At 54.6% G+C, this 26,254-nt stretch overlaps 8 protein-coding genes across 8 annotated transcripts; 6 read left to right on the top strand and 2 right to left on the bottom strand.

Moving 5' to 3' along the window:
• Nucleotides 1-666: 666 nt before the first annotated feature.
• Nucleotides 667-2,550, top strand: UMAG_05506 (uncharacterized protein; the record flags this gene model as incomplete). Its single annotated transcript, XM_011393529.1, has 1 exon — nt 667-2,550. One exon carries the CDS (start codon nt 667-669, stop codon nt 2,548-2,550), a length of 1,884 nt encoding a protein of 627 aa, XP_011391831.1.
• Nucleotides 2,551-2,739: 189 nt separating this feature from the next.
• On the bottom strand, nt 2,740-3,201 carry UMAG_05505 (uncharacterized protein; the record flags this gene model as incomplete). Its single annotated transcript, XM_011393528.1, has 1 exon — nt 2,740-3,201. One exon carries the CDS (start codon nt 3,199-3,201, stop codon nt 2,740-2,742), a length of 462 nt encoding a protein of 153 aa, XP_011391830.1.
• Nucleotides 3,202-3,819: 618 nt separating this feature from the next.
• On the top strand, nt 3,820-5,448 carry UMAG_05504 (glutathione synthase; the record flags this gene model as incomplete). Its single annotated transcript, XM_011393527.1, has 1 exon — nt 3,820-5,448. The coding sequence occupies one exon, from the start codon at nt 3,820-3,822 to the stop codon at nt 5,446-5,448; it is 1,629 nt and encodes a 542-aa protein (XP_011391829.1).
• A 93-nt stretch (nt 5,449-5,541) lies between these two features.
• On the bottom strand, nt 5,542-7,314 carry UMAG_05503 (H(+)-transporting V1 sector ATPase subunit H; the record flags this gene model as incomplete). The annotated part of the gene is made up of 1 exon (XM_011393526.1): nt 5,542-7,314. The coding sequence occupies one exon, from the start codon at nt 7,312-7,314 to the stop codon at nt 5,542-5,544; it is 1,773 nt and encodes a 590-aa protein (XP_011391828.1).
• Nucleotides 7,315-8,058: 744 nt separating this feature from the next.
• Nucleotides 8,059-8,997, top strand: UMAG_05502 (mitochondrial 54S ribosomal protein mL46; the record flags this gene model as incomplete). The annotated part of the gene is made up of 1 exon (XM_011393525.1): nt 8,059-8,997. The coding sequence occupies one exon, from the start codon at nt 8,059-8,061 to the stop codon at nt 8,995-8,997; it is 939 nt and encodes a 312-aa protein (XP_011391827.1).
• A 1,657-nt stretch (nt 8,998-10,654) lies between these two features.
• UMAG_05501 (TPR-containing protein Mql1) lies at nt 10,655-14,533 on the top strand (the record flags this gene model as incomplete). Its single annotated transcript, XM_011393524.1, has 1 exon — nt 10,655-14,533. The coding sequence occupies one exon, from the start codon at nt 10,655-10,657 to the stop codon at nt 14,531-14,533; it is 3,879 nt and encodes a 1,292-aa protein (XP_011391826.1).
• Nucleotides 14,534-19,072: 4,539 nt separating this feature from the next.
• On the top strand, nt 19,073-22,003 carry UMAG_05499 (uncharacterized protein; the record flags this gene model as incomplete). The annotated part of the gene is made up of 1 exon (XM_011393523.1): nt 19,073-22,003. The coding sequence occupies one exon, from the start codon at nt 19,073-19,075 to the stop codon at nt 22,001-22,003; it is 2,931 nt and encodes a 976-aa protein (XP_011391825.1).
• Nucleotides 22,004-24,289: 2,286 nt separating this feature from the next.
• UMAG_05498 (uncharacterized protein) lies at nt 24,290-25,489 on the top strand (the record flags this gene model as incomplete). Its single annotated transcript, XM_011393522.1, has 1 exon — nt 24,290-25,489. One exon carries the CDS (start codon nt 24,290-24,292, stop codon nt 25,487-25,489), a length of 1,200 nt encoding a protein of 399 aa, XP_011391824.1.
• Between the last annotated feature and the right edge of the window lie 765 nt (nt 25,490-26,254).

Here is a 26,254-nt window from a genome sequence, read left to right as displayed (position 1 = left end):
GCCACGTGGCTTCTAGCACCCATCTCTGTCCGAGTCATGTATCTGCACTCTCCACTCACTGCGATGGATCTCTTTGTGACTGTGTCCGCTTGCGTTGTTCACGGCGAGGCATGCGGGCATGCGGGCATGCGGTCTGAGGTGTGATTAAGCAATCCCGATATTTAGAGTCCGTTGTGCCAGTCGTGAGTCGCGAGGAATCCATGTGCACAGACAGACAAGCTGTTCGTGCACGGTGCGTGAATTCCGTTTGTACACGCTTTTCCTCCGAAATAGAGCGCGTCTCTCGTGTGTGTGCGACAATCACGAATCACGAATCACCGAGGCCAAAGCAGCAAAGACAGCCTCACTTATCAAACTGTGACAGCTGCAGCTCAGTGTACCACTTGAATCAACTCGTGCACGATCTTTCCTCCCACCTCGAATCGTCCCTCGATCCCACCTTCCTTTCACCTCCATCTACGTGTGCCAACACGTAATCCCGAAAGGCGCTTCCGTAGTCTCGACGCCATCATGCTCGGCTGAAGGTGTCATTATCGCTCTTGAACAGCTCGTCGGGTCGATGTCTTGCTGCCACTACGATCCTAATTCAATTAGCCTGTACCTATTAAACGGGATCTTCACCATAGCGGCACCAGGAGCCACTGACAACAGCTCATCGCCTTCAACATGAGCCTTCTACCTGCGGATGCCCGATCGATAAGCACGGAACACTCAATAGAGTCGTCCCAGTCGGACATTCTCTTCTTCCCCACCAGCTCGTCGGCTCGCAACTCTGCCGATGTGGCCATAGGCAAAGTCTCATCCGACACAATACGTGTCTCTACAAAGCCATCATCTCGTCTTCACAGTCAACACTCGTACCAGGATCAAGAAGATGCCCTCGATGCAGAATCACAACCCCTGACCAGCGCCGAAAGAAGCGGGCAGTCAAATCCGTATCGTGACGACGTCCCACCCTCCTCAGGGCATCGCACACCCTCTAGCACCTTCGGTCACTCTCTCGATCCAGGCGCCTATTGGAGGCTGGCAGAGCAGGCGTCAACCATCCCTTCCACGCGCTCCCTCGAGCGTCTGCAAGTTGGCACGCTGAAAGAGCGCCAAGATGCATACTGGAAAGCAGCCGTCATCAACGTTCTCCTCATTCTCAGCTGGTACACATTCTCAACGCTCATCTCAGTCTACAACAAGTGGATGTTTTCAACCGACAAGAAAAACTTTTCCTTCCCACTCTTCGTGACGAGCTTCCACATGCTGATGCAATTCATCCTCAGCAGCTCTGCCATGAAGCTCTTCCCGCAGCTCGTACCACGCCGACCCAACGGCACCACCTCTCGACCCTCTGGAATCGATTGGGCCTCCAAAGTCGTCCCCTGCGCTCTAGCCACGGCCCTCGATATCGGACTCTCCAACACGAGTCTCAAGACCATCACATTGACGTTTTACACCATGTGTAAGAGCTCGAATCTCGCCTTTGTGCTCTTCTTCGCCTTTCTCTTTGGACTCGAGGTGATGCGCTGGAGCCTGATAGGTATTATCTCGCTCATCACAGTGGGTGTAGTGATGATGGTAGCAGCAGAAACCAAGTTCGTCCTCGTGGGAGCTATTCAGGTGCTTTCCGCATCAGCTTTGGGCGGTCTGAGATGGGCATTGACGCAGATGCTGCTCGACAGAGACGAGATGGGCATGAACAATCCCATCGCCACCATCTTTTGGCTTGCACCTATCATGGGCCTGTCGCTCATCTCGCTTTCGGCCATCTTTGAATCGTGGCATACCATCTTTGCTGCCAAGTCCGCGTACTTTGATACCCTGCCACATGCGCTCAAGACGGTCGGATTGATTGCTGCTCCGGGTTTCCTGGCTTTTGGTATGAACCTGGCCGAGTTTGCACTAATCAAGCGGACCAGCGTGGTGACACTCAGTGTAGCGGGCATCTTCAAGGAGGTTTTGACAATCGCACTGGCGAGCAGCGTATTCGGTGACGAGTTGACTCCGATCAATGTGACCGGCTTGTGCATCACGATACTGGGAATCGCGTTGTACAACTTTCTCAAGTACCGTTTGATCACACGAGGAGCCGACTCGGTCGGACAGGAAATTTCAGGGCTCAATGAGCTAGGTGAAAGCATCCGCAGCCGTGCCAGCTCGATCTTCCACGGCGGCGCTGGCCCAGGTAGTACAGGCGGAGCACGAGCACGAGCAAGTGCAGGTGCAGGTGCAGATCGCGGCAACGGGTATGAGCATCTCGGTGGCAACAATGCGGAGGACGAAGACAGTCTGCTGTTCGACGCTGAGCAAGAACGTGGCAAAGGCGTCAGACGCAAAAATACCGGCGAGTCGGACGCATTGGAACTCGACACTCAACGCGTCAGCCAGGAGATCATCTCGAAGCCTTATGCACGACCTATGACGGAGGAAGAAAAGGAACGCGAAAGGGAAAGGCTCAGAAAGATCGAAGAGGAGGCGGATCTCGATGGTTGGGGAACCTCCGGCGAGAGGGTAACAGGTCAAGGGTTGGTGGAGGAACATCATCACGCGAGGTTTCGGTAGCGCTTGAGTAGGAGAATGGTTAAATGGCAACGGTTCTAACCTGAAGATCACGCGTGTCTGGTGCCTGTGTTGACTCTGTCGAGGGAATACTATCCGAGCGATATGAAACCGAGCCGTGCTCGAGGGGTATAGTTGTACATCAGTGTCGGCAACATGCTACCTTCATGCTTTCTGCTTCCCTCGGCTCGGCTAGGCCGTCTGCCCGCCAGTTGTCTCTCTTGCCTCGCCTTGCTCGCCTGCTTCGTCTTGCTCCTGTCCAGCCGCATTCTCCGGATCCCTCCAGGTCGCCCAGTGACCAATCTGTTTCGCCATTACCTCGCCTGCAAAAGCTGGATCTCTGCAAGCCAATCGGAACTCCTCCTCGTTCTGCAGCAGATCCAAGAAATGCAACGCCTGCGGATAGTGCAAATATTTGACGTACTTTGGATGTCGAAAGTAGTCCAAGTACTTGAGGTAACGTTTGAAGGAAGGTGAGGACAGCGCGCCGGAGAGGGCGAGGTGATTGAGGTAGTAGGGATTGGCGAGCGAGGAGAGGAATTCGAGGTCGCGGGAGAAGGCGGCTTGATTTGCTTGGCGGCGTTGCTCGTCGCGCGAGGGAGAGGCGAGTGTTGAGTCGATGGGATCGTTGGCTGTCGCTGCGCCCAACGTCATGGTTAGAGATGCTAGGCGCTAGGACAGAAGGTGCTGTGGTCCCACAGATTGACGGCGATGCCGAGAGAATTTACAGACTGGATTGGACTGGTACGGGGCCTCGGCTCGCCTCGCCTCGTTGAGATGATGCTGTGAGATGGTCGCGTGCCAGCTGGAAGCTTCAAGCTGTATCAAGGATGCTGAGGTGACTCGACTTCGGAGACGCCGAAGGATTTACTGGTGATCTTTGTATAAGATGATGGATCCGAGTCGAGGTGCTTCTCTGTGGGTGATTCACGATCTGTGGGGTTGAGTAAAAGATTGCAAACGCTGTCTGACAAGTTGTCCAGGTAGCTCGTTTGGTAGAGTGGCGGTAAGTTACTTCAAGTGGTTTGAAAGCATTCGTGATTCGTGATTCACTCACGATTGTGATTCACGATTGTCGAAATTTCAGGGTCCTCCGGAATTAAGCCGATGAGACGACGATCAAAAAGACGTGTGACTGCTGGTCAGATGGCGCGATTCGTGGTTTGTGATGCAAGCACACACACACGCGCACACTCGCTTTCGCCTTCTTCCACTTAACTTACCTCTCTTTTGTGCTTAGCCACCATCACAACATCACGATAGACTTGTAACATGTCGACACCAATACTACCAGCCTGGCCACCAAGCCTCTCCGATGAGGCTCGAGACTACCTCTCGCACCAGGCCACCGACTATGCTCTTTCCCACGGAATCGTCTACCGCCCCCTCCCTACCCCACCTTCCGCCGCCCCGCCTACCTCCAGCACCATCCATGCCCCCTTCTCGCTCTTCCCCTCACCCTTTCCACGCACGCTTTTCGACAAGGCACAATCCATCCAACCAGCATACGACCTTCTTTACGCACAAGTCTCGTCCAACCACACCTTCCTCCAACGTGTGATCGGCGATTCCGTCGTCCAGGTCGACTCGTTTCAAAAGCAGCTCTGGGACATCTACGTCACGGTCAAAGACGATCTTGTCCAGCCGCTTAGTCTAGGTCTGTTCAGAAGCGATTACCTGCTACACGATGCGCAGAGCGAGTCAAAGGCAGCAGACGAAATGGGTAGTAGATCGGGCCAGTTGGAGTTGAAACAAGTCGAGTTCAACACGATCAGCGCATCCTTCGGTGCCTTGTGCACCAAAGTTAATGGCCTACATCGGCATCTTTCGAGTACTACGAATTATTTGGGTGTCGGAAAGGATCTCGACAAGCTCGAAAACTTGCCAGAGAACAAGGCGCAGGATGTGCTGGTTGGAGGGTTGGCTGCTGCCCATGCTGCCTATCTGAACCAGCAGGGATACGAGGCACCCGCCGCGAAGAATGTTTACGTCCTCTTCGTAGTCCAAGAGGGAGAAAGGAATGCTTTCGATCAGCGTCCGCTCGAACATGCACTTCAGGGTAAGGGGATTCGAGTCGTTCGACAGAGCTTTGCCGAGATCGCTTCACGAATGACGTTGAAACCAGACGACGCCAAGCGTACACTACTGCTGAACCACCCGGTGCTGGGATTGATCGAGGTCAGCACGGTCTACTTCCGCGCAGGGTATGGTCCCTCGGACTACACCAGTGAGTCCGAATGGAACACTCGAAAGCAACTGGAACGCAGCCTTGCGATCAAATGCCCCTCGATCGCTGTACAACTTGCCGGGGCGAAAAAGGTGCAACAGGTGCTTGCTGAGCCGGATCAGCTCGAATCTCTGCTCTCCAATCTCGGCGCGGATGCTTCGACCGCGCAAAAGCTGCGAGAGACTTTTACCGACCTGTATCCACTCGACGAGTCGCCGCTCGGTAAGAAAGGATACGAACTCGCCACCACCGCACCGCAGAACTACGTGCTCAAACCGCAACGCGAAGGCGGAGGAAACAACGTTTACCGCCATGACATCCCGCCCTTCCTCGCTCAAATTGAATCTTGCTCCCCCTCTTCCCTCGCATACAATGTTTCCAAGAAACAAGCCTACATCCTCATGAGCCTGATCAAGCCCCCCGCCGGTTTGGGTAACTACCTCGTCAAATCAGCCACCGCAACAACACCTGGCACACCCGTACTCGCCAAAGACACCGTCTCGGAACTCGGCGTCTACGGTGCTGTCCTCTTCCAAAACACCGAGACAGACACCCCAGTCGAAATCAAACACCACCAATCCGGTGGATATCTCTTAAGAACTAAGGGAAGAGACAGCGACGAGGGCGGTGTGGCTGTCGGATTCTCTGTCATCGATTCACCTTTCTTGATCTAGACAACTATGTTTATTGCAAAACAAACGGCACGGAAAACTTACAGCACACATGTGAATTCTCCAACAGACGCGCGTGCTCCGCCCCGCACACGTTCACCTCCAGCTGGCAGAGACCAGCTTGGCTACGGTATGCAGAGCGTAGTACTTGACCTCGGCATTCTCGTGCGTCATCAGCTGCATGATCCTCGCCTTGGCACCGAGATCACTGGCGCGCTTCTTACCCTGTTCGAAAAAGTGCACAAACTTGCCGACGTCCGAACAGGCCACTGCCAACGTGGTCGCATCCTGCGACTCGTTCAAGATGCTCACAAGCTGCTTCAACACCTTGCCGTCTTCCTCGACCAACTTGGACGCGTTCTCCTTCCAAAAGTCGTCCAGCTCGTGCACCGGGCTTTCGAACGTGAGCGAACCAGATTGCAGTTCTGACAGATACTCGTCCCACGTGGTCATAAACTTGAGTCGTTCCGAAAGTTCCGATTTGACGTACTCGAGGTCCTCTTGGATCTCCTCATCCGACCACTTGCGCGAGAGCAGGGTTTCCGTGAGCGCGAGGGCTTTGCTGCCGAGCAGGACGGGTGCATTGATGCCAGGTGCCTGCGCCAAAAGGTTGCGGAACGTGGCAACCGTGACGCGCGTCACCTTTTCCTTGACCGCATTGCGTGCAACGTCGACGAGCAGTGGGATCAGTCCCAACTTGACGTTCAGTTCAGCTGCAATGTCCTTGTTGAAGCTCAGCAGCCAGAAGCACAGCACCACCTGGTAGATGAGTTGAGTGCCGGCTCGTGTACTGTTGGCGCCCGTGCTGGCGCCTGCGACGAGCGTGCTAGCGCCGCTGGCCGTGGTCTGACGCGAAGGCGTCGCAGATCCAGAGCCAGCCGGCGAGTTGGCGCTCGAGTTGAAGGAAGAGCCACCGGCAGGCGCGTTGCCAAGGCGCAAGATGTGGGCCAGTTCTGAGAGGAAGCCACGGTCGACGTCTTCTGACTGCTGCTGTTGTGCACTCTCGTCATCATCGTCATCGCTTACAGCCTTGGCTTTGCCGGTAGACGACGATGGCACCTGGCCCATCTTGGCCACGTCATACTCCCAGGCTTGTTCGCGGTATTTCTGGGTTCGCAGAAGAGCTTGCAGCAGCACGAGTGCAATCTCAGGTCCATTTCCTTCCGCAAAGTCGGGTGACATTCGTCGAGAAGCAGGCGATGCGTTGGCGCCTGTTTGAGCTCGTCCAGAACCGTTGCTGCTGGGGTTCGAGCTAGCACCTCGCAACGACGAAGACAGGAACGTCAAGAGGCGAGGCAGGACCGAAGAAGGTGGACTCGGTTGACCCGAGTGCGTCGCCGAAAACACGAGAAGTAATGTGAGGAACTGAGCCGACTTCATCTGGACAAAGTCGTCCGGCACATCCAGCAGCTTAACAAATGGCTTCCAAGGGAAGCCGATACCATCCTGCTCCTCCTGGCCGTTGAGCGAGAGGAAGAGTTCCAGACGGTCATCGCGATCGGAGAGCATATCATCGATAAGCACCAGAATCTGCTGAAGGGTGTCGGTGCGGCTGAGTTTGGAAAGGAGACGCAGGTACAAAGAGACATAATCAGGACCGTGCTCGTCCAAGAGAGGATCGAGCTTGGAGCGATTCTGGCCGACGACGATGGCATCAACGCTCTTGATCATCTTGAGCTCTTCAGCGCTGAGCAGATCAGCGCGGTGATAGCCTTCCCATGGGATGGGTCGAGCCCGGATGCGCTGCGTGAGCTCCTGAATCCACTTGTTAGTGAGGTAGACGAGGGGAGGCGCTTCGACAACATCTTTGCTGTTCTTGTCCTTGGACTGGGTATCCACCTGTTGCTTAGAGCTAGAAGACGACGACATGATCGCTCGATGCACTGTCCTGGCTGGCTACGATACCAGCTGTGCTTCTGCGACAAGCTTTGCTGCCTATAGCGTGACTTATGTCGCGAAAAACGAAGGTGACGAAAATGGCGACTAAGAAGGGAAGGGTGATGGTGGAAAGGTTTGGCCGATAAGTGTCGACTGCTGTTTCTAGATTGGCTTCCATGTCGCGGTGTGGTGCAGATTGCCCCTGTTGAAGCCTGTATTCACGATTTGCACGCTTTCTGTGTACCGTCACTCGCCTCAGAATCACACAGCACGTTTTGGATCTGCAAGCAAGCACCAAATCGTGAATGGTGGCCCGTACGTTGGCTGCGTTTCCTCCACCGCTTCAGAAACTTTGAGGCAGCAGAGCGGCACAAATTTGTGATCGATTTCCGATTCGTGATTCGTGATTTCAAGCGTGAAGGTGGGTTTTTTTGGTGTTCACAAAGTTGTTAGACCTTTACAGCTTTTCCGTACGATATTTTTCCAAAGCCACCGTCAACTCACGACTCGACACAACAAGAAGCAGCAAAAAGTGACGGCGCTTTTCTTCTAATTTGAGAATATCTTCATGGAGGTTGAGCTGCGACCTCTTCTTACCTCTATCTTTCACCATCTGCCATTGCTTCCTTTTCGTCCACCAAATCCAAGGAATTCAGGAGCCGGAGTATCGTACAATACGCAAGGCAACACCTCCCTCGTATAGGTCCACTTGTCACCCCATAATTCCCCAACATAATGTCAGCAACAAGGTCCGCCGCACCACATTTGCGGCTGCTTCAGTCTCGAGCTCCTACGAGGCGACTCCTGCACTCGACTCGCAACTGTGCTTTCTCACCTACTGCCTCAACATCCACAGCGACAACATCCAGTTTGGCACCAGAAGCAGCAAACGCTTCTTCGTCCTCCTCCGCCAAGATCATTAGCTCGCTCATTCTCTCGAGACCGCCGATCATTCTGCGTGAGCCAACAAGCTTCGAGAAGGCCTATCATGAGTACAACCGTCAACTTTCCGAGGCCTTGCAACAGCCTTTTCCTAAGGACTTTTACTTTAAAAAGGGATCCGCAGCTGAGAAGCGTTTCGAGGAGGATCAGGCGAGCGCGCCCCAAGGATTCTCGGCCATCGCCGCCGCCGTATCCGGCTCTGTTCCAAAGGAAAAGAGCGGCAAGAACAAGGAAGCGACTGTTCCATCCTCGAATCTGTCATCCCCTTTGGCGGAGGGCGAGGCCGACAGTCGGCCTCTGCCAAGAACCACACAAGCCGATGCAAGCAATGACGTTCGCAGCCTCGAAAGGAAACTCGACCGAACCCTGTACCTAGTGGTTAAGAAAAAAACCGGCAAAGGCGCTGCTTCATGGCAATTTCCGGCTAAGGCGCTCACTGACACCAAGCACGAGAACCTTCATGATGTTGCGCCTGCATCTGTGACAGAAAGTTTGGGCAACAAGATGGACATCTGGATGGTGTCTAATCTTCCCGTTGGTCTGCTCAAGTCGACAAATGCACCTGCTGAAAAGACATACTTCCTTCGAGGACATGTACTCGCTGGAAATGCCGAGCTCACCAAGTCAAACGAAGGTCAAGTCGAGGAGTTTCAGTGGCTCACCAAGGAGGAGATCGAGAAGCTCATGGAGTCGCACTACTGGTCGAACGTTGAGGACCTTCTCGATGCTTGAAGCAAACTCTAGCTCAACGAAGGTTCATCGCTATAGGCGATACGTATTATGGAGAACCTGTCTGCTGGCATTTGTGTATTTTAGAATCAAGGGTGCAACAAACTTGCTTGACATTACGGATAGCTGTCTGCGACAGCCAGAGGTCATATTGTCTCGACATGCTCGCTTTTTCTACGCCTCGAGTGCAACACTTTGGTTTGGCAGTCACAGAGTGTGATTCCGAGCAACTTGCATCAGCGCATAGCGGACAATGTCCAGGAACAGTTCAATGCACCGCCCATTTCTGTTTTTCGACCGTTCGTAAAGACTATGGTATGGTTGCCTTGCAGCAGTCTTTTGATACATGGCAGTGCCTCGACCTCGTTTGAGTCCGACTTTCCGGGGCGCGAGCACGGAGGGTGGCATGCCATGTTAGTGTGTCCCCGACGTTTGCGAGATCATACTCGACTGTTCCCATTAAGTTACATACAATCACTACAAATTAATATTAGATCCGACTGGATGGATGTCCGATGAATCGTGAATACTTTAAAGACAAGCTTGCGTCTGAGCCATGCTGCCCTCTCATTCCCGTCTGTACCCAAAGCAACTACGAGACAGCATGACATGAGAATTTTTCTTTAAGAACAGGTGCACTTTGAGAAGATCTGACAGCCAAACTCGAACACCACGCACCCGTGACCAAGCACACACGACAATCACGAATCACAGAATCGTGAAGGTCTTAGCGGAAAATTAGAAAGGACGAACGTTGAGTGGTCGAGTAGGTGCCGTGAGCGTTAGGAACCAATTTATTTAAATTATTTAAACTACTCACGGACGACTGTACAGTAGAATTCTAGGAATCGGGAATGACCACGCCTTAATTTGCAGAAGCCAGATTCGTGATTCGTGAATCGTGTTCACGATTCCTTCACGCTTGATTCGTGCGTGGTGATTCACCATTTCTGTGATCTCTGTGATTTTGGATTTGGCTTTGAATTCACGACGCGGCGCGCTAACGCTAAATGTGAATCACGAATATGCTGTTTAATTTAATTTCGTCTGTGCTGCAGCAGCGCAAAAGCCAAGGAAGCAAAGTGAACGAGCCGAGCAGCAAATCGTGGATTGTGCTGTACCGCCTCCCTTCCGCTACGCTAGGTTATCGTCGCTTGCTTGCGTCTCTCCATCGTCACTTCTACATCCATCCACACCTGCCACCACAATCGTCTTCTTCGTGCCCACTCGCTTGCCTTGATTCTCGCAATCGGGACAGGCCAGCTTCTGTTCAGCGGCACAGTCCTCTTGCCAACGGTTTCGCTTCGCTGGTTCACATCGCCGTTCTACGCTCTGCTGTGCAAACGTTTTCCTTGCGCATCGTCGGGTCAGGCTTTGGCACGCAGCTCGGCATCGTAACAGTTCATCTGACACTACGAGAGCAGCGTCCTGTTTGAAATTTTTTTTACGCGTTGGACCATCTCGGCTCCCAGCAGACACCAAGTTGGACGTCCATTCGACTCGGTCAGCATCCATCTAGTGCCATCAGACCCCTCGACGCTTCCTGGTGTATAGGCCGCTTTCCAAGTACCCAAACCCAAACCGGTTTGGTGGTTTGTATACTGGCTACTCAGCAAGCCTCAGCTTAGCACAGTCCGACTCTGCTCAATATCGTCTTGACATGCCGCCTTCAGCTCGACACAGCGCTCACCCTTCGCACCATCCTCATGCAGGTGGAAGGGACCTCCACCACGCTGCTGGTGGCCCTCCTCCTCAAGGCGGTCCCGGCATGCCTCCTGGTCCCGGAAATGGCCCCATGCATCACCCTCACTCCTCTTATGCGCAATCCATGCCGCCGCCACCCGGTCTGCCTCCCCACGCTATGAACGGTATCAACGGTCCTCCGCCATCGACACATGGTGGACCACCTCCTCGTATGGTCATGGCCGATGGACCAGGCGGCGCCGGCGGTCCACCCCCGCCGCCACCGCCACATATCCCGCGCTCTTCGTCTGCTCAGAGCCGTATCATGGAGGCTGCAGGCGGCCCGGCTGGTCCTCCCCCTGCTGGGCCCCCTGCTTCAACGTCTCCCGCAGTGCAGAAACTCTCGCTTGCCAACGAGGCCGCATGGGTCTCGATCGGTTCGGCGGCAGAGACCATGGAGGACTACGACCGCGCGCTTTCGGCATATGAGGCTGCTCTTCGACACAATCCGTACTCGGTACCCGCTCTCAGCGCCATCGCCGGCGTCCATCGCACCCTCGACAACTTCGAAAAGGCCGTCGACTACTTTCAGCGTGTGCTCAACATTGTCCCCGAGAATGGTGATACCTGGGGCTCCATGGGTCACTGTTATTTGATGATGGATGACCTGCAGCGCGCCTACACCGCATATCAGCAAGCACTCTACCACCTTCCCAATCCCAAAGAGCCCAAGCTGTGGTACGGCATCGGCATCCTCTACGATCGCTACGGCAGCCTCGAGCATGCAGAGGAGGCTTTTGCCAGCGTTGTCCGAATGGATCCTAACTACGAAAAGGCAAACGAGATCTACTTCCGTCTCGGCATCATCTACAAGCAGCAGAACAAGTTTCCCGCCAGTCTCGAGTGCTTCCGCTATATTCTCGACAACCCGCCGCGCCCACTCACCGAGATCGACATTTGGTTCCAGATCGGCCACGTGTACGAGCAGCAGAAGGAATTCAATGCCGCAAAGGAAGCTTACGAGCGCGTTCTCGCTGAAAATCCCAATCACGCCAAAGTGCTGCAGCAGCTCGGTTGGCTCTATCACCTCTCCAACGCCGGCTTCAACAACCAGGAGCGTGCCATCCAGTTCCTCACAAAGAGTCTCGAGTCCGATCCCAACGACGCACAGAGTTGGTATCTGCTAGGACGTGCTTACATGGCTGGTCAAAACTACAACAAGGCCTATGAGGCTTACCAACAAGCCGTCTACCGCGATGGAAAAAACCCGACCTTCTGGTGCTCAATCGGTGTTCTCTATTACCAAATCAATCAATACCGCGACGCACTCGACGCCTACTCGCGCGCCATCCGTCTGAACCCGTACATCTCGGAGGTCTGGTTCGACCTCGGCAGCTTGTACGAGGCGTGCAACAATCAGATTAGCGACGCCATCCACGCCTACGAGCGGGCCGCCGACCTCGATCCTGACAACCCGCAGATCCAGCAACGCTTACAGCTTCTTCGCAACGCCGAAGCCAAGGGGGGCGAGCTGCCGGAAGCACCTGTGCCTCAGGATGTTCACCCCACCGCCTATGCCAACAACAACGGCATGGCTCCTGGCCCCCCTACCCAGATTGGCGGCGGACCTGGTCCTTCGTACCCACCGCCGCTTGTCGGCCCTCAGCTTGCTGGCAACGGGGGAGGACGCGGAGACCTGTCCGACCGCGACTTGCCCGGACCTGGCCATCTTGGTTCGTCTCATTCACCTCCGCCCTTCCGAGGTCCCCCTGGTACAGACGATCGCGGAGCGCGTGGTCCTCCCCATGGTGCTTTGGCCCCCATGGTGGGAGGCCCAGGTGGTCCTGAGCCTCTCGGACGTGGTGGCTTTTCGCACTCGCGAGGCCCTTCGCCCGGTCCGCCACGCATGGACCCGTACGGCAGGAGGTTGGGGTCGCCACCGCGCCGTTCACCACCACCGCCTCTGCGCTCAGATGTGCATGACGGACACGGTGCTCCGCCGCACGTTCACGGTCAAGGTCACGGTCAAGGTCACGGTCAAGGTCACGGTCAAGGTCACGGTCAAGGTCACGGTCAAAGTCACGGTCACAGTCATGGTGGCGAGTTCCGTGGACCGCCTCCCCTGGCAGCCGCTGGCCCTGGTGGACCTCCGCCGCCCTTGGATCACTACGGCCGACCCATGGGTGGTCCGATGAGCGAGCGCGAACGCGAGATGGAATGGGAGCGCGAACGAGAACGCGAAAGGGAGAGAGAGCAGGCTGCTCGTGGCTACCCCGCCAGTGGTCGCATCACACCGAAAAACGAGCCGGGCTACGCACGCTCGCAGCACGGAGGCAGCAATGCGCCCTCGCCGGCATTCGGACGACCTCCCGTCTACGGGCGTGACGAGGGACGTGACTACTACAACAATTCTCATCCAGGTTCTGGCCCTGGCGGTCCAAGAGGTGGTTACGAGCGAGGTCCTGGTGCTCCTCATGCACCTGCTCCTGGCATGCGCCACGATGAACGAGGCCCCCCGCCAGCTCCATTTGAACACGAGCGTGGTCCGCCTCCTCCTCATCAAGCCGGCGATCTCCGTTACGACAGCTACAGTGATGGCCGTGACGGACCGTTTCGAGGACCGCCGCCTGGACTTGGCAGGCCCACGCCTGACTGGGAGCGTACACGTGCTGGAGAATACGGTCCTCCTTCACTGCACGATGGGGCAGAGGGTCGCAACGCGGGAGGATCTGCGAGCAAATCGCGTCGAGGACCCAAAGCAAAGGACGAGCTCGAGGCTGCACCGGCGCCTCCTTCGCCTGTTCCCTCGTCTGCTGGTAAGAAGGGCAAGACGACGAGCTCGAGAGCCGGCTCGCCCTGGTCTGCCAAGGGAGGCGTTGCTGCCCCAGGCAAGAACGGCAAGGCCTCTACGCCCTTTGGTACTGGTGTTGGTGCTCCTGTTGCTGCTGCTGGTGTCGGAGGTGGAGTTGGAAGCAAGAAGGGGGCAGCAATTTCGCTGCGTCCACAGGAGGATCAGCCAGATTCGAGGCCTGGCTCGCCGCAATCTCGACGTGATGCTTCGCCGGCCAGTTCGGATGGCAGCAATGAGCCGCTTGCTGCGCGCGCACCCTCGTCTCGCATGGTCGACGAGGACTATGATGAAGGAGCTGCGGATGCTCTGATGGGTCTTGCTGGTGCAGCTTCTGCATCTTCGGCTTCAGTGGCAACAGCTGCACCGGCACCAGTCTCGCCTGTGGCGACGTCGGATCGAGCCTCTAGTGCCGAAAAGCGTGCTGAGAGCTCACTGGGCAAGCGACCTTATGCTGAGGAGGAAAGGGCGGTCGATGAGCCAGAGGATTCGTACAAGCGAGCCAAGAGTGGAAGTGCAGCTGAGATCGAAGCAGATGCCACCAGCGGCGGCAGACTCAACGGTGTTTCTGTGTCTGCCAAACCCGAGGCTACGGCCGCAGAGGGGACGGAGCAGCCGAAAGAGACTAGGACCGAAACGCCGCCGCTCGCTGTTGCTCAGGCTACTTCACCCGAGGCGATTAACGGCAAGGCAGAGTCGGAGAGCGCCGTGCAGCCAATGGATGTGGATGGTCGAGAGCCGTCGAAGGCGCCATCGGAATCGGCGACCGCTATGAAGGACTCGCCCTCCACTGCCAACCCAGTCGTGGCCGCGAAAGCTTCGGAGCCAAGTCCGACGGCTGCACCGCCTGCAACTTCCATGGCAACGAGCGAGGCTCAACCGGCGAAAGCCGACAGCTGCGAGAAAAACAACAACGATGAAGACGAACGCGAGGAAGAGGAGGGTCAGATTCACGAAGATCCGATCGACGCTCCTGCTAAGCGTGCTGATGAGGATGGCGCAAAGTGAAGGAGTCGTGTTTCGTCTCAAAAGAAACAAGGGAAGCTCTGATTTAGCTATTCTATTGCTTCAGTTCAATCAATCACGAATGCAGAATGTCTTGGATCGATGATGATGATGACAGTTGCATGTGTATGTGGACAGACAGCGTTGAGTGAGTTCAGACTCGTGGTTCAAATCACGAATGATGGGTGGAAGCGTGGATGCGATACAATGACGAGCAAGAAAAAAATTACATCTGAAATTGAGGACCAAAAAGCCACATGTTGTTTACCTGCGAGAGCTTGATAAGCGGCGCGGCCAACAGACATGTGGCTGCATCACTCGCCGTCTTCACATTCTGATTGTCTTACCAGAAGCTTCGATACACTGAACTTGGGGTGGCGCCGATGAGAACGGATGACAGACACGGAGACGAGTGACCTGTGATCTTGAATAGAAATCACGAGATCTTTCCTCTCTTCATCCGTTTTCACCACGGCGACTTGCGGTTAGGATTTGCTTCTGAGGCCACTCTCGCTTCGACAGTCCGAGATAAGCTAACCGTGAGCTGGTGAAAGACTCGGATGCAAGTGAAAGATTAGGGGAGGGCGGTCGCAGGCGATTCACGATGGGCATTCGTGATTCGCTTAGAGAGATTTCAGCCGCTGACTTGACAGCTCCCCGCTTTCACTCAACATGAAGCAAGGTTGTTGGATTCTACGGTGTTCCGAAAGGCAACGAACGCATGGTTCAAAAGAGCCCACCGTCAAGCGCGTACGCGTTTTCATGCTACAGGATGGCATGCTCGCAGAGAAACAAAGGGCTGCTGCCAGAGCCGAAGTTGCGGCATCCAACAGCCGATGCGCTGCATCGACGTCGTAGAAACCCAGCCCACGCACCTAAATCGTGAATGTTCGAAGTTCACCTTTTAGAGCAACACCGAACCACAATTTCGCTCTCACACGTGCGGCTACGGTACACGGTGGGATGGTAAGCTCACACTGGCAGGCCGCCAGCAACATGTAACACGCAAGGTCAGGGTGAGTGTCAGAGAGTGTGTCGGCGATTTTTCTTGACAGTGTTGGTGCTAACTTAAGTTAGTTCCAAGTCTCAACGGAGCGCTTACCGCAGCTTTGCCGCCCGTCGGAGATGCAATTGCCCACATCGTGTAAAAAGTTCATAATCCGTCCCGCGGAGCTATTCACGATTGGTGATTGTTCTCTCTGCGGACTCTGTTGCACAGATGAGATGCCAAGATGTGCGAGTCGCGCACGAACGGGTCACATGTTTGTCAATTTTGAGCCTAGAAGAGTTGGCAAGCCCGTTCATCTCAGATTTGGCGCTCAGTCAAAGGGGATCTTTGCGGTCCATCTGAAAAGCTTGAGCTTCGAGCGTGTCGCTGAGTGGTACGACTTTTGACATTGCGCAATACAGTATGTTAAACGTTGTCGGTGAAAAAAAGGCTATCGGAGCATCGTCTTGTCTTGAGTGGGATCGATGGCCAAGTCCATGCTGGGCTCTAGTGGTTCAAGCGGGCCAGGGCGCTTCACATCGCTTTCATGCTCAACCATGAGCCACTTGCAAGCCGTGGTCTTGTCATGGTGTTGAAACTCATCAAAATCGCCTATGCGAGCTGTGGAGCCACTCACGACTGTTGTGAGCCTTTTTTTTTAACTAACTTATGCTGGGTGTTTTTTTTTTTTCTCTACTCGTGACTTCACGCTTTCCTTATTGATATTTGCGAGGCTGGAAGTAGCGGTCTGACACGTGATATCGTCCATACTGTAGCAAGGGAAGCACGAAGCTCACATTCGTGATTCGTGATTCTTGTCGGTCTCTGTGCAAAAGTTTGCATACATGTATGTTTGTGGTTGTGTCTGCAAAGTGGGATACATGGTTGTTGGTGGTCGTTTGATCGAACATACCCTAACATGCCAAGACAGGCGTACTTGAGATCGCCAACCAGCCGAGACACCACCGAGACCCGCAACCACAGAGAGAGCGAAAGTCAGAGAGAGGTCGAGAGGATTAATTAGCTCGTCTAAAATCACGAATATAATCTGGACTCTGAATGTAGTAATAACTTACAGTAAGTTAGTAAAAACTTTGGCTGCCTTATGTTGGCCTGGCTCGCGGAAGTCCCTGGACTTAATGTACTGTACAGTACCGCAAAGTGCAGCTTAGCAGGTGAAGAAACTCGCTTAGACAAGAGGATACCGATTTCATCCTCGGTAGTCACAAGTCTGGTTGAAATCGAACTCGCCAATTACGAATCCCCTGCGCCTTGCCCCGCCTTTGGCGCTATCTGTCCGAAATAGGAGACCAACACGAGAGAATCGTGAATTCGCGATTCGTGATTAAACAGTCGTGAATCGCAAGGTAAGAAGCGCTTCCATAGGCTGCCAGTCGTGAGTATGAAGGCGATTCACGATTACCGTAAACTGGACACGAGATTGCCAGAATTCATCTGCTTTCTATCTTTTTCTAACTTAACGTACAGTATTTCTGATCTCCAAGGCGACTCACGATTCGATCAAAACTTGGACTCCGCCTGCAAATTCATATAAAGAGTAACACAGGGCCGTTGCTCCTCATGTCTGCTTGTCGATCTCTCACGTCAGTTTGATGACCGTTGACTAGCTGACTAGCGCCAAAGAAAGAGTCTACTACGCCTTGCAGCTCGTGTCTATTTGCGATTGTCAGAAGACTTGCACTCGTCGTTGGATGCGCTGTTGCGAGAACGGATGCTATAGAAAGAAGAAAGGGGGTGTGTGTGTAACTTATGTGTGTGTTTCAAATCGCGTTGTGCATTTTCGGCAAGGCGGCGTGAGCGTGCTGCTGGATCGTGTGTCGCGCTGGGCTGTGCGGGAGGTGCAGCAAACTGGGCTGCACCTTTACACAAACGCACACCTTTTTCCGCCACGGACCCAATGTGAATCGCAAATGAAATTCAAGTCTCAAGCTACCACGCACCTTCTCCTTCGACCTGATTTTTCTGGCTCTTCCATGTGTGTGTGTGTGTGTCTTTGTTCTCTGTTTGACTGTCGCTGTGCCGGGCTTCTGCTTGCGAGCTACGCAATCGGCAGACGCGCGCTGCTCCTCTCTCTACCAGGTGTGGTGACTCTGCTTCTGTCACTTTCTCGCTCTGTCTTCGCGTCGATTCGTGATTCGTGATTTGGCCCCACTCTAAGCGCTCAAGTTCGACAAACGACTCGAATTTCCTTACTGAATTCACGCTTGGCTTGTCCCAGTCTCCAGCCTCCAGCCTGTCCGCCTGTCCGCCTGTCTGCAGGCAAAAACAATAAAGTCATGATCAAGTTCAAGCCTTTCAAGTTTGCCACATGAGCTTGGACACGCACAAAGCACACAGTCACACAGGCACACAATCACACAAGCACACTTTGTCGCTCCCTCACACGCTTCGGCCCACTACGCCCACTCAGCAAGCAAGCACACGCACGCACGCACGCACTGACTGTCACTCACGACTTTCTCTCGCTGCCAACTCGGCGGTCTGGTCTGAGACTTGAACACCCGTCGGCTTTGGCTTTGGCTCTGGCGCTGGCTCTTCCTCGCCCTCGCGGTTGACCTTTGGATTTTGGGATTCGGTTTGTTGGTTTTGACCCTTACGGTTTCGCTCAGTCAGTTTCGGCGCCTGTTCATCCGTTCCTTCTAAGCGTTCTCTTCCTGGCTTGGCTGTTGTTCTCTCGCTCAGTCACGATCCGCTCGCCATCCTCCTCCATCTTTGTTCGATCCTGATCCAGTCTGGCCTCCTCTAGCTCGCTGCTGCATCGTCACGACTCGTATCCCTTTCGCCTGTTCTCCTCCCTCGCATCTCCCCTGCACCTCTCACTTCCGTCACTGGCAGTTCCGCTTCTCGTCCCGACTCCTATCTGCCCAGCATTTCGATCGCTTTTGGCTGTCAGTGCACCTAGACCGCACCTTTCCATTTACTTCGACCATCATCTCTGCCGCACGCTCGCTCCTCTACCACTCTTCTGGCCTACCACTCTCTTTGCTCGGATCTCCTCTTTGCATACAGCTGGCCACGATTTGGCTGCACACGGTTCCTTTTCCGTCTCCGCAACGTTGCAGCATCTGCTTCTGCCCCTCCTTCACCACCGCACCTCGTGTCACTTGACTTTGTAACGCTCTCAATTTTTTTCCTCCTTCGCTCTCGACGACATCGAGCTGCTCTGCACAAAGGACGGCGCAAGTTTTTTTTTTGCAAAGCAGATTCGCGACACGTTGCTTTGGGATCCACCGAAAGGCACGCATTGAATGCATCGTTACCATATATCGCAACACATGCGTATCGTGCGCAAAGCCTCGTTGTAGCGTAAACTCTGCCTTCCGTCTGCTGCTCAAGTCGAGTTAAGCTAGGCTCGAATCCAGCATCTCGACCTCGCAGACGCTCCCTTGTCGTCTCGCTATCCAGCATCAGCAGCATTTGCCGACTCGCTTCGTCTCAGAGAAAGAGTTTTATCGTACGCTCTTCGGATTCTCACCAATCAACCCACCTCACCTCACCCCACAGACAGCCTGAAGCATAGCTCTCTGATACTCATGTTTGGCAGTCAATTTCAGACCCAACCGTTTGGTCAGTCGACGCCCGGCTATTATCCGCACATGACTCCGCAACAGCAGCAGCAACATCATCATCAGCAGCAACAACAAAACCAATTTGCTTGGATGCAGTACCAGCAAATGCTGCAAGCACAGCACTTCTACGGCCAGCAGCAGCAGCAGCATCATCAGCAGGCCCAACCCTCTCCTTCGAGCGAGGTCGGTCCCGGTTCCGGTCCCGACAGCCGTCGGCGCACCTCATCTACGCCTCAACGCCCTCCAAACGTTACCTACAACGACACTTTTCGTCGTGATCAACAGCAAGCTGCCCCTGTCCTTGCTCCCTTCCCTGGCGTTCCCTACGCCGCCGGCGTGCCCCAGCTCAGTTCGATGCGCAGCTTCAACGGTCAGCCCGGTCAGCCCGGTCAGCACCTGGCTGCTGGTCAGTTTGGCCCCGTGCCCCCGTCCGCTCACTCGGTTTCATCCTCGGTCTCGTCTGCAGGCGGCTTCCACCCTTATCGCAGGGCACAACGTGGAACCTCGGATGTCGGCACAAACAACACGCAGCATTTTCCATCGAGCAACGCAGCCGCTGTTGCCCAGCAACCCGTAGCCGCCCCTCGGATTCGCACTGCAAGCACAGCTTCGCAGTCCTCCTCGCGGGAGACCTCGCCCATGCTGACCGCCGATCGCAAACGTGGCTTTGGTACAGTCTCCCCCTCTGCTTCCACTCCAGGGTTTGCGACCAATGGTCCAGCTTCCAAGGGCGCGCCTTCGTCGACTAGCTCCTCTCACGCCGGGCTTTCTCACTTGCGCGGCGCTCCACCACGGACCAACAGCCAATCGTCGATCGGTTCGGAAGCTTCTTCCAGAACTGCTACCGCCTCTGCTGGTGCTGCCGTTGGTGCATCGGCTCCCGTTCATCAGCGATCCAACTCGTCAGCCTCGGTTCAATCTGTTAATGCCTCCCAGCGCGTCCAACCTCCTAGCATCGCCAACTCCAAGAAACCATCACCCCTGTCCAGACAAGCAGCCAAGGATGATGACGAAGAGGCGGTCTACGGAGGCAGCGATGACGATCGTGTCGATGGCGGGCGCTCCACTCCTATGCCTGGCTATGCGCCCAAACCATCTAAAAAAACAGGCTTGTCGAGCAAGCTTCGCAAGGCTCTGTCCTTCTCCAACATGAACGATATCCAAGACAATGCTGCCAATGGCTCTTCCTCCGCCGCAGCTCTTCGGCGTCCTCAGAACGGCGTTTTTGGTCGTGAGCTCGGTGTTCTGCCCAATTCGTCTGGAGACACCAACGCCTCAACCGGGTCGACGCGCTCCACGTCGCCTCCTCGCACGCCTGACAACAGTGCTGCACTTCCTGGTTCTTCGGCTGCGTCGATCACCTCGCGACGTGGCACGAGACCTCCTCTCTCGACCAACAACGATGGCAAACGCAGCATCTTTAACCGCAAGTTCAACTCGTCGACCGACAATATTTCCATCTCATCGACCGTTTCGAGCGCTTCGGTCATGCTGCGCAAGGTGGGCAACCTTGGAAAGCTGGCGCGACGCCACTCGCTAATGGGCCTCACCAACATGTTTAACAAGGACAAGGAGGGTCGAGACGGCCTCCATGGCGATTCATTTGGCACCATCCCCTCCGCTTCGGACGACTCAGCTATCAACACAAAGTCCAAGAAGCCACCCAAGAGCAAAAAGGGCACCCCTGTCACCGCCTCCATTACGCACGCCACCGTTGAGCTCGAAAGCGCTCGTGTCAGCGAAACGGGCATGACGCCCGCTGCCTCGTATGTGCGCCAGCATCAGCTTCAGATGCAGGCGCAAGCAGAGGCAGAGGCGCGTGCCGCCCGTGAACGCCAAGAGTCCGAGGCCAGAGCACGAGAGGCGGGCGAGAATCGTCAGAAGATGATCGAGAAAGAGAAGGAGAGGCTCAAGTCGAAGCGCGGCTGGCGCAAAAAATTCGGCAGCAGCAGCGGCGGTGGTAGTATCAGCTCCATCACTTCGGATGCGCCTACAGGGCTCGAGATCACATATGCCGAGCCAGAGCACTATGTCGATGCTGCTGATGGCCACCAAAACGCTGAGCCGCTTGTGTCTGCTGCGCCGCCTCAAATCTCGATGCCTTATGGCGAAGACGGTGGTTTTGACGCTTCGTTTGACGGCGAGTTGCTCGAGCCACCCCACATGCCCGCCGCTGGCGGCTTGGGCGGTGAAGACTCTGGCGACGAGTTTGAGACTGACAGCCTGCGCCACTGGGGTGAAGGCATCGAAAGATCGCGCGCCAGTGCATCCCAGTTCAAGAACCCCAAGAGCATCCTCAAGAAGACAGTCTCTACACCGGATCTTTCGCTCAGCGGCGGTTTTGAGAAGCCGTTCGCCGGCCGCATCCGCGCCAACTCGTATGATGCGCCCCAGGCTTCTTCGGCCTCGGCAGCCTTGCACAGCTCCAACACCATGACCACCATTTCGAGCAGCACTGCCGGTGTAGAGCGTCTAGACGGCGTTGGTGCCAAGACTGATTCGCCTGTGTCCTCTCGACCCGGATCCCGCTCGGGTGATGCGCCGCCGCGATCCGCATCACCTGGCTCGATTCAGCACGCAGGAGGCGTGTTGGGACACCACTCGAATTCGTCGATGCCTACCTTGTCGTTGATGATGGACCCATCGGCCGACTTTTTGCCGCAGCGCTCGGTGACGGCGCCGACGCAAGCCAAGAAGAAGCTCTCGTTCGCTGACGACCTCATTTTCCACTCGACCTGGCCTGCCACGGTATACGACCGACGCGGCGAGCAAGCGACGTGTAATCGGCTCACGCCTCTGTTGGCGCAGCGCATCAAGGAGGAGCTCAACACGTACAAGATGGAGGAGATGGCGGTGGCGCCATCGAGCCGCATCTACACACACTTTTTTGTCTGAGAGTCGGCGTGTCGTTTGCTTTCATCCTTTCACGCCTTGATCCTCTTGGCCATGGTTACGTCTCAACCGCTCAACGATCAGATTTTTGATTTGCACCGCTCCATGCTCCGCTTAAGATGCACTGGTTCGCAGGACTGATGGACAACGCTCGACTTCGCAGAGCTGAACTTGCTGCTCGGGCCGGTCTCTTGACGATGTTTTCCCCTTGCTACCTTTTGCTTGCCATTGCACGTACACATGATTTCCAATCCTGACTCCCAAGTCTCACCTCAATCCGCTCCGTTCCACACACATATCTATGCTAGTCGCCTCTCTGTCACATCAAACATGCCGTGTGCTCTCTCTCAACATACATCGTTGGCCCCGGTTTCCGACTCCGTCACATTCTACATCTCATTGCATTGCTCTCATTTCACGATTGCTGTCCGCCCACACATTGGCTCGAATCTCAAAAGTTTTGGCTATGGCTACCTCGACGGCAGCCTGAATCTATTCATTATCCACTTGATGGCGACAGATTGCGGTACTTTTGATTTGCGGTCTGATTGTCAATGCTGGCTGGAGGGGGGGCAGCAAAGGAGGAGGGCAATGAATTGAACCGTGCATCACAAGTCGCAGTTCTCGCATGTTGCGGATCAGAGGAGGCAATTGATCGGCGGTCTAGTGATCTGAGAGCGGGGTTGACATAGTGCGGTTCACGATTTAACGTTAACGTTAGCTGTGCTGGCTAGACTATAAATAACTTTAATTGACTTGCATTGAGCTTCGATCGGGGAAAAAAAAGAAATGCGTGAAGTAGGGAATCATGAATAACTACGAATTGCTTGAGCATCGAGCAAGTGCATTATCGTGTGTTGTGTTCGTGAAAAGATGATCGAGCGAATTTCACGATTCACGATTCTCGTTCGGGACTCTTGTTTGATGCACTGCTCGCGCCTCTGCTTCACATTCACGATACGACTTGAGCGGGCTGTTTCGTCATCGCTCCTGTGTGCTGCGCTGCGCCTTGACCACCCGTGAAAATAACCAACGAAATAGGCGCATGCTCTTTCCATTCAAGGCGGCAATTGGGCACTCACACTGAGCTTACTCCACCTCTGCGCTGTCGTGTTTTGAGAGAGACAGAGAGAAGGCGGTACAGGATCATGTCTTTACATACCCTGGCAACGGCACAGTTCGCCTTTCAAAATTGCCCAAAAACAAAGTTTGAATAGAGATCGTCATCCCGCAAAGCTGCCGCCTGCTGATGCTACACGAAGTGGGGAAAAGAAAAGCAGATCGGTCCAGAGTAGCGAGCGCTGCCATTTCGCGCGTGCACAGACTCATGTCCAGTTGCAATCACGAATTCAAAGCGAGTGAGCGGGCGAATGACAGACATGTGTATGTAAGAAAGAGAAAGAGAAAGAGAGAGAGAGAGAGAGAGAGAGAGAGAGAGAGAGAGAGAGAGAGAGAGAGAGAATGTGTGCGTGTGTGTGTGTGCGTGGTTCGCGCCCGACAAGTCACAATTAATGTGTTGCCCTCTGCATGGTTGATTCTCGATTGATGAGGCGACTTTTCAGCGCTTTGAAAGAATCCGTCGCCTCGGCCCCTGTCACACCCAACCCTCACGGCCCGGGTCTGGCTCTGATTCCGCCTTTTTTGTGCGTCCCTTTCTGCGGTATTCCCGTCATCATCGTCATCATCATCGTTCGCCTCTCTCCATCACCATATAACGCTGCCACTGTCTAGGCTACCCTTTTCAACAACTTCCTCCTGCTGATTCGGTCCGAAGCCTCCATCAGACAGAGCGACACAACAGCCGCTTGACGAATCATCCGAACGCTCATATCAAGCCCACATCAGCTCCCACAAGCCCACGTCGACGCCAGCGGCAGCGCTAATACAAATCAAACCTGACTTTGTCGGCTTCATCTTGGCATCGTCACTTGTGATTGCAAGCAAAGTCAGCGTAACACCGATTCTTCATCCTGCCTCGAATTCTGTCTCGTCTCGACGGCCCGGATCCAGCTCGATCAGGTTCAATCGTCGTACTTCACCCGAGTGCCCTTGCGCCTCCTCTTCGTTAAACAGAGCGACAGCAGCATTTCCGCTCTTGCTCGGACATTCTTTCAAGCACTTCAAACAAGAGCATTCAAGCTTGCCTGCCTGCCTGCCTATTTTGACAGCAAGCAACATCGCTGCGTACTCTCGATTGCCACCTGTTATCGAGGCTGCCTTCCCCGTCTACGTAGAGCATCTCGCCAACGCTAATTGCCCTGTACAGTCCAGAGCCCAGAAATCGCCACGATGGGACTGCTCGATCATGTCAGCGGCGCTGTCTCTGGCGCCAAGTCGCACATCAAACCTTCCAAGGAGGATCGTCCTCCCGAGGGTGCCTCTGCTGATGACACCGAGGAGCTCGACGAAGAAGCTGGCAATATCCTAATGTCGCTCATCGGACAGCTCCGCATAGGTATGGACCTGTCCAAGGTGACACTACCCACCTTTGTGCTTGAACCTCGATCCATGCTCGAGCGAATCACCGACTTCATGTCACATCCCGACCTTATCTTTGGTGCGGGCAAGATTGACTCGCCCGAGGAGCGCTTCCTCCACATCACACGATACTACCTCTCCGGTTGGCATATCAAGCCCAAGGGTGTCAAGAAACCATACAACCCCATTCTGGGCGAGTTTTTCCGTTGCACTTACAACTACAACGATGGTACGAAAGGCTACTACATTGCTGAGCAAGTATCGCACCACCCACCGATCAGCGCCTACTACTACGTGTCGCCCGAGAATAACTTGCTGATTTATGGCGAGCTCAAGCCCAAGTCGAAATTCTTGGGTAACTCGGCCGCTACCATAATGGGCGGCGAGAACCGCGCGGTGCTGCTTGATCGTCAAGACGACGGCGAGTACCAGATTTCGATGCCCAACATGTATGCGCGCGGCATCCTCTTCGGACGCATGGTGCTCGAGCTCGGTGACACGAGCAAGATTCGCAACGAGGCTAACGACCTCAGCTGTGACATCGAATTCAAGACGAAAGGTTACTTCACGGGAACCTACAACGCCATCGGTGGCAAAGTGACCAAGGGAAGCAAGACAGTGGGTGAGATCTCGGGTAAATGGAACGAGTCAATGGATTACAAAGAATCGAGCTCGGGCAAACAGCAAGAGCTCTTCGACGCACGCAAGGCCACCATCGTTCAGAAGGAGGTGATCCCCGAGGACCAACAAGAGGAGAACGAGTCGCGTAGATTGTGGAGCAAAGTCACAGAGGGAATCAAGGAGAAGAATCTCGACAAGGCCACCGAAAACAAATCCTCCATCGAGGAGAAGCAGCGTGCGCTCGCAAAGGAAAGGGAGGAGAGCGGAGCTACGTGGGAGCCTCGATTCTTTGTGCAGAAGGGCGAAAAGTACTATCCCAAGATCGACGCTTTGCCTTCCGAGGAGTACAGGCCACAGGTGGTGGTAGAATACTTTTCCAAGTTCACTTAGGGCGCCACAGAGGTGATGTGGTGCTTGACAAGGCAGCTGCGCTATCGCTTCTCGAAGGCGAACGGGAAGCTCATCCGACTTGAACGCCCGTTATGCTGTCTACATCTTGCCACTCCTATCGTTTTCTGTTTAGCACTGATCACACCGTTATCCAATTGCCCGTTCCACACGTTTCGCTGCGAGAATGCAAACTTTACATCGGACTTCATTTCTGATCTGCTTGGCTGTTGTTTGGCCGAGGAGGTTCACTGATAGAAGAATGTGCGGAGATCCAAAATCCATGTACATTTTGCGCTTGCTTGGATGTAACTTTATCTCGAATGGATGTATGTGCGGCTGGGTTGAAGACAACGAATTGGCGTTTAGTCTGAACATCGCGTAGATTAGACGGTCGAGCGCGACGCGTAAATCTGGTCGAAGCGACGCGAGTAAGCGTAGAGTTTCATTCACGATTCACGATTAGGTTGCTTGTGGTGCAGCTGCAGCTTCCGCATGATCACATTCGTGAGTGCTTGCGATCTCTCCTTCGCTGGGGGTGGTATCACATGACTTTCATCATCACAGTTACAGCGTCAGGGCTTGGACGTGCTCATCATCGAACATAGGTGATCCGGACATCCTGCCCTAATTCTTATCATCCTCTAACCATCTCATCGATCAATATCACTGAAGGGGTTGTCCCTACTCATCTCAAGGCCCTGTCCTAACGTAACTTCTCGCTTCATTAGTGTACTGTGCGAGAAGCACATGTCCTTCTCTTCACTC

The sequence above is a fragment of the Mycosarcoma maydis genome, chromosome 18 (assembly GCF_000328475.2).
Source record: "Mycosarcoma maydis chromosome 18, whole genome shotgun sequence".
NCBI classification, from domain to species: Eukaryota; Fungi; Basidiomycota; class Ustilaginomycetes; order Ustilaginales; genus Mycosarcoma; species Mycosarcoma maydis.
This window is presented reverse-complemented; position numbering and strand designations above follow the sequence as displayed.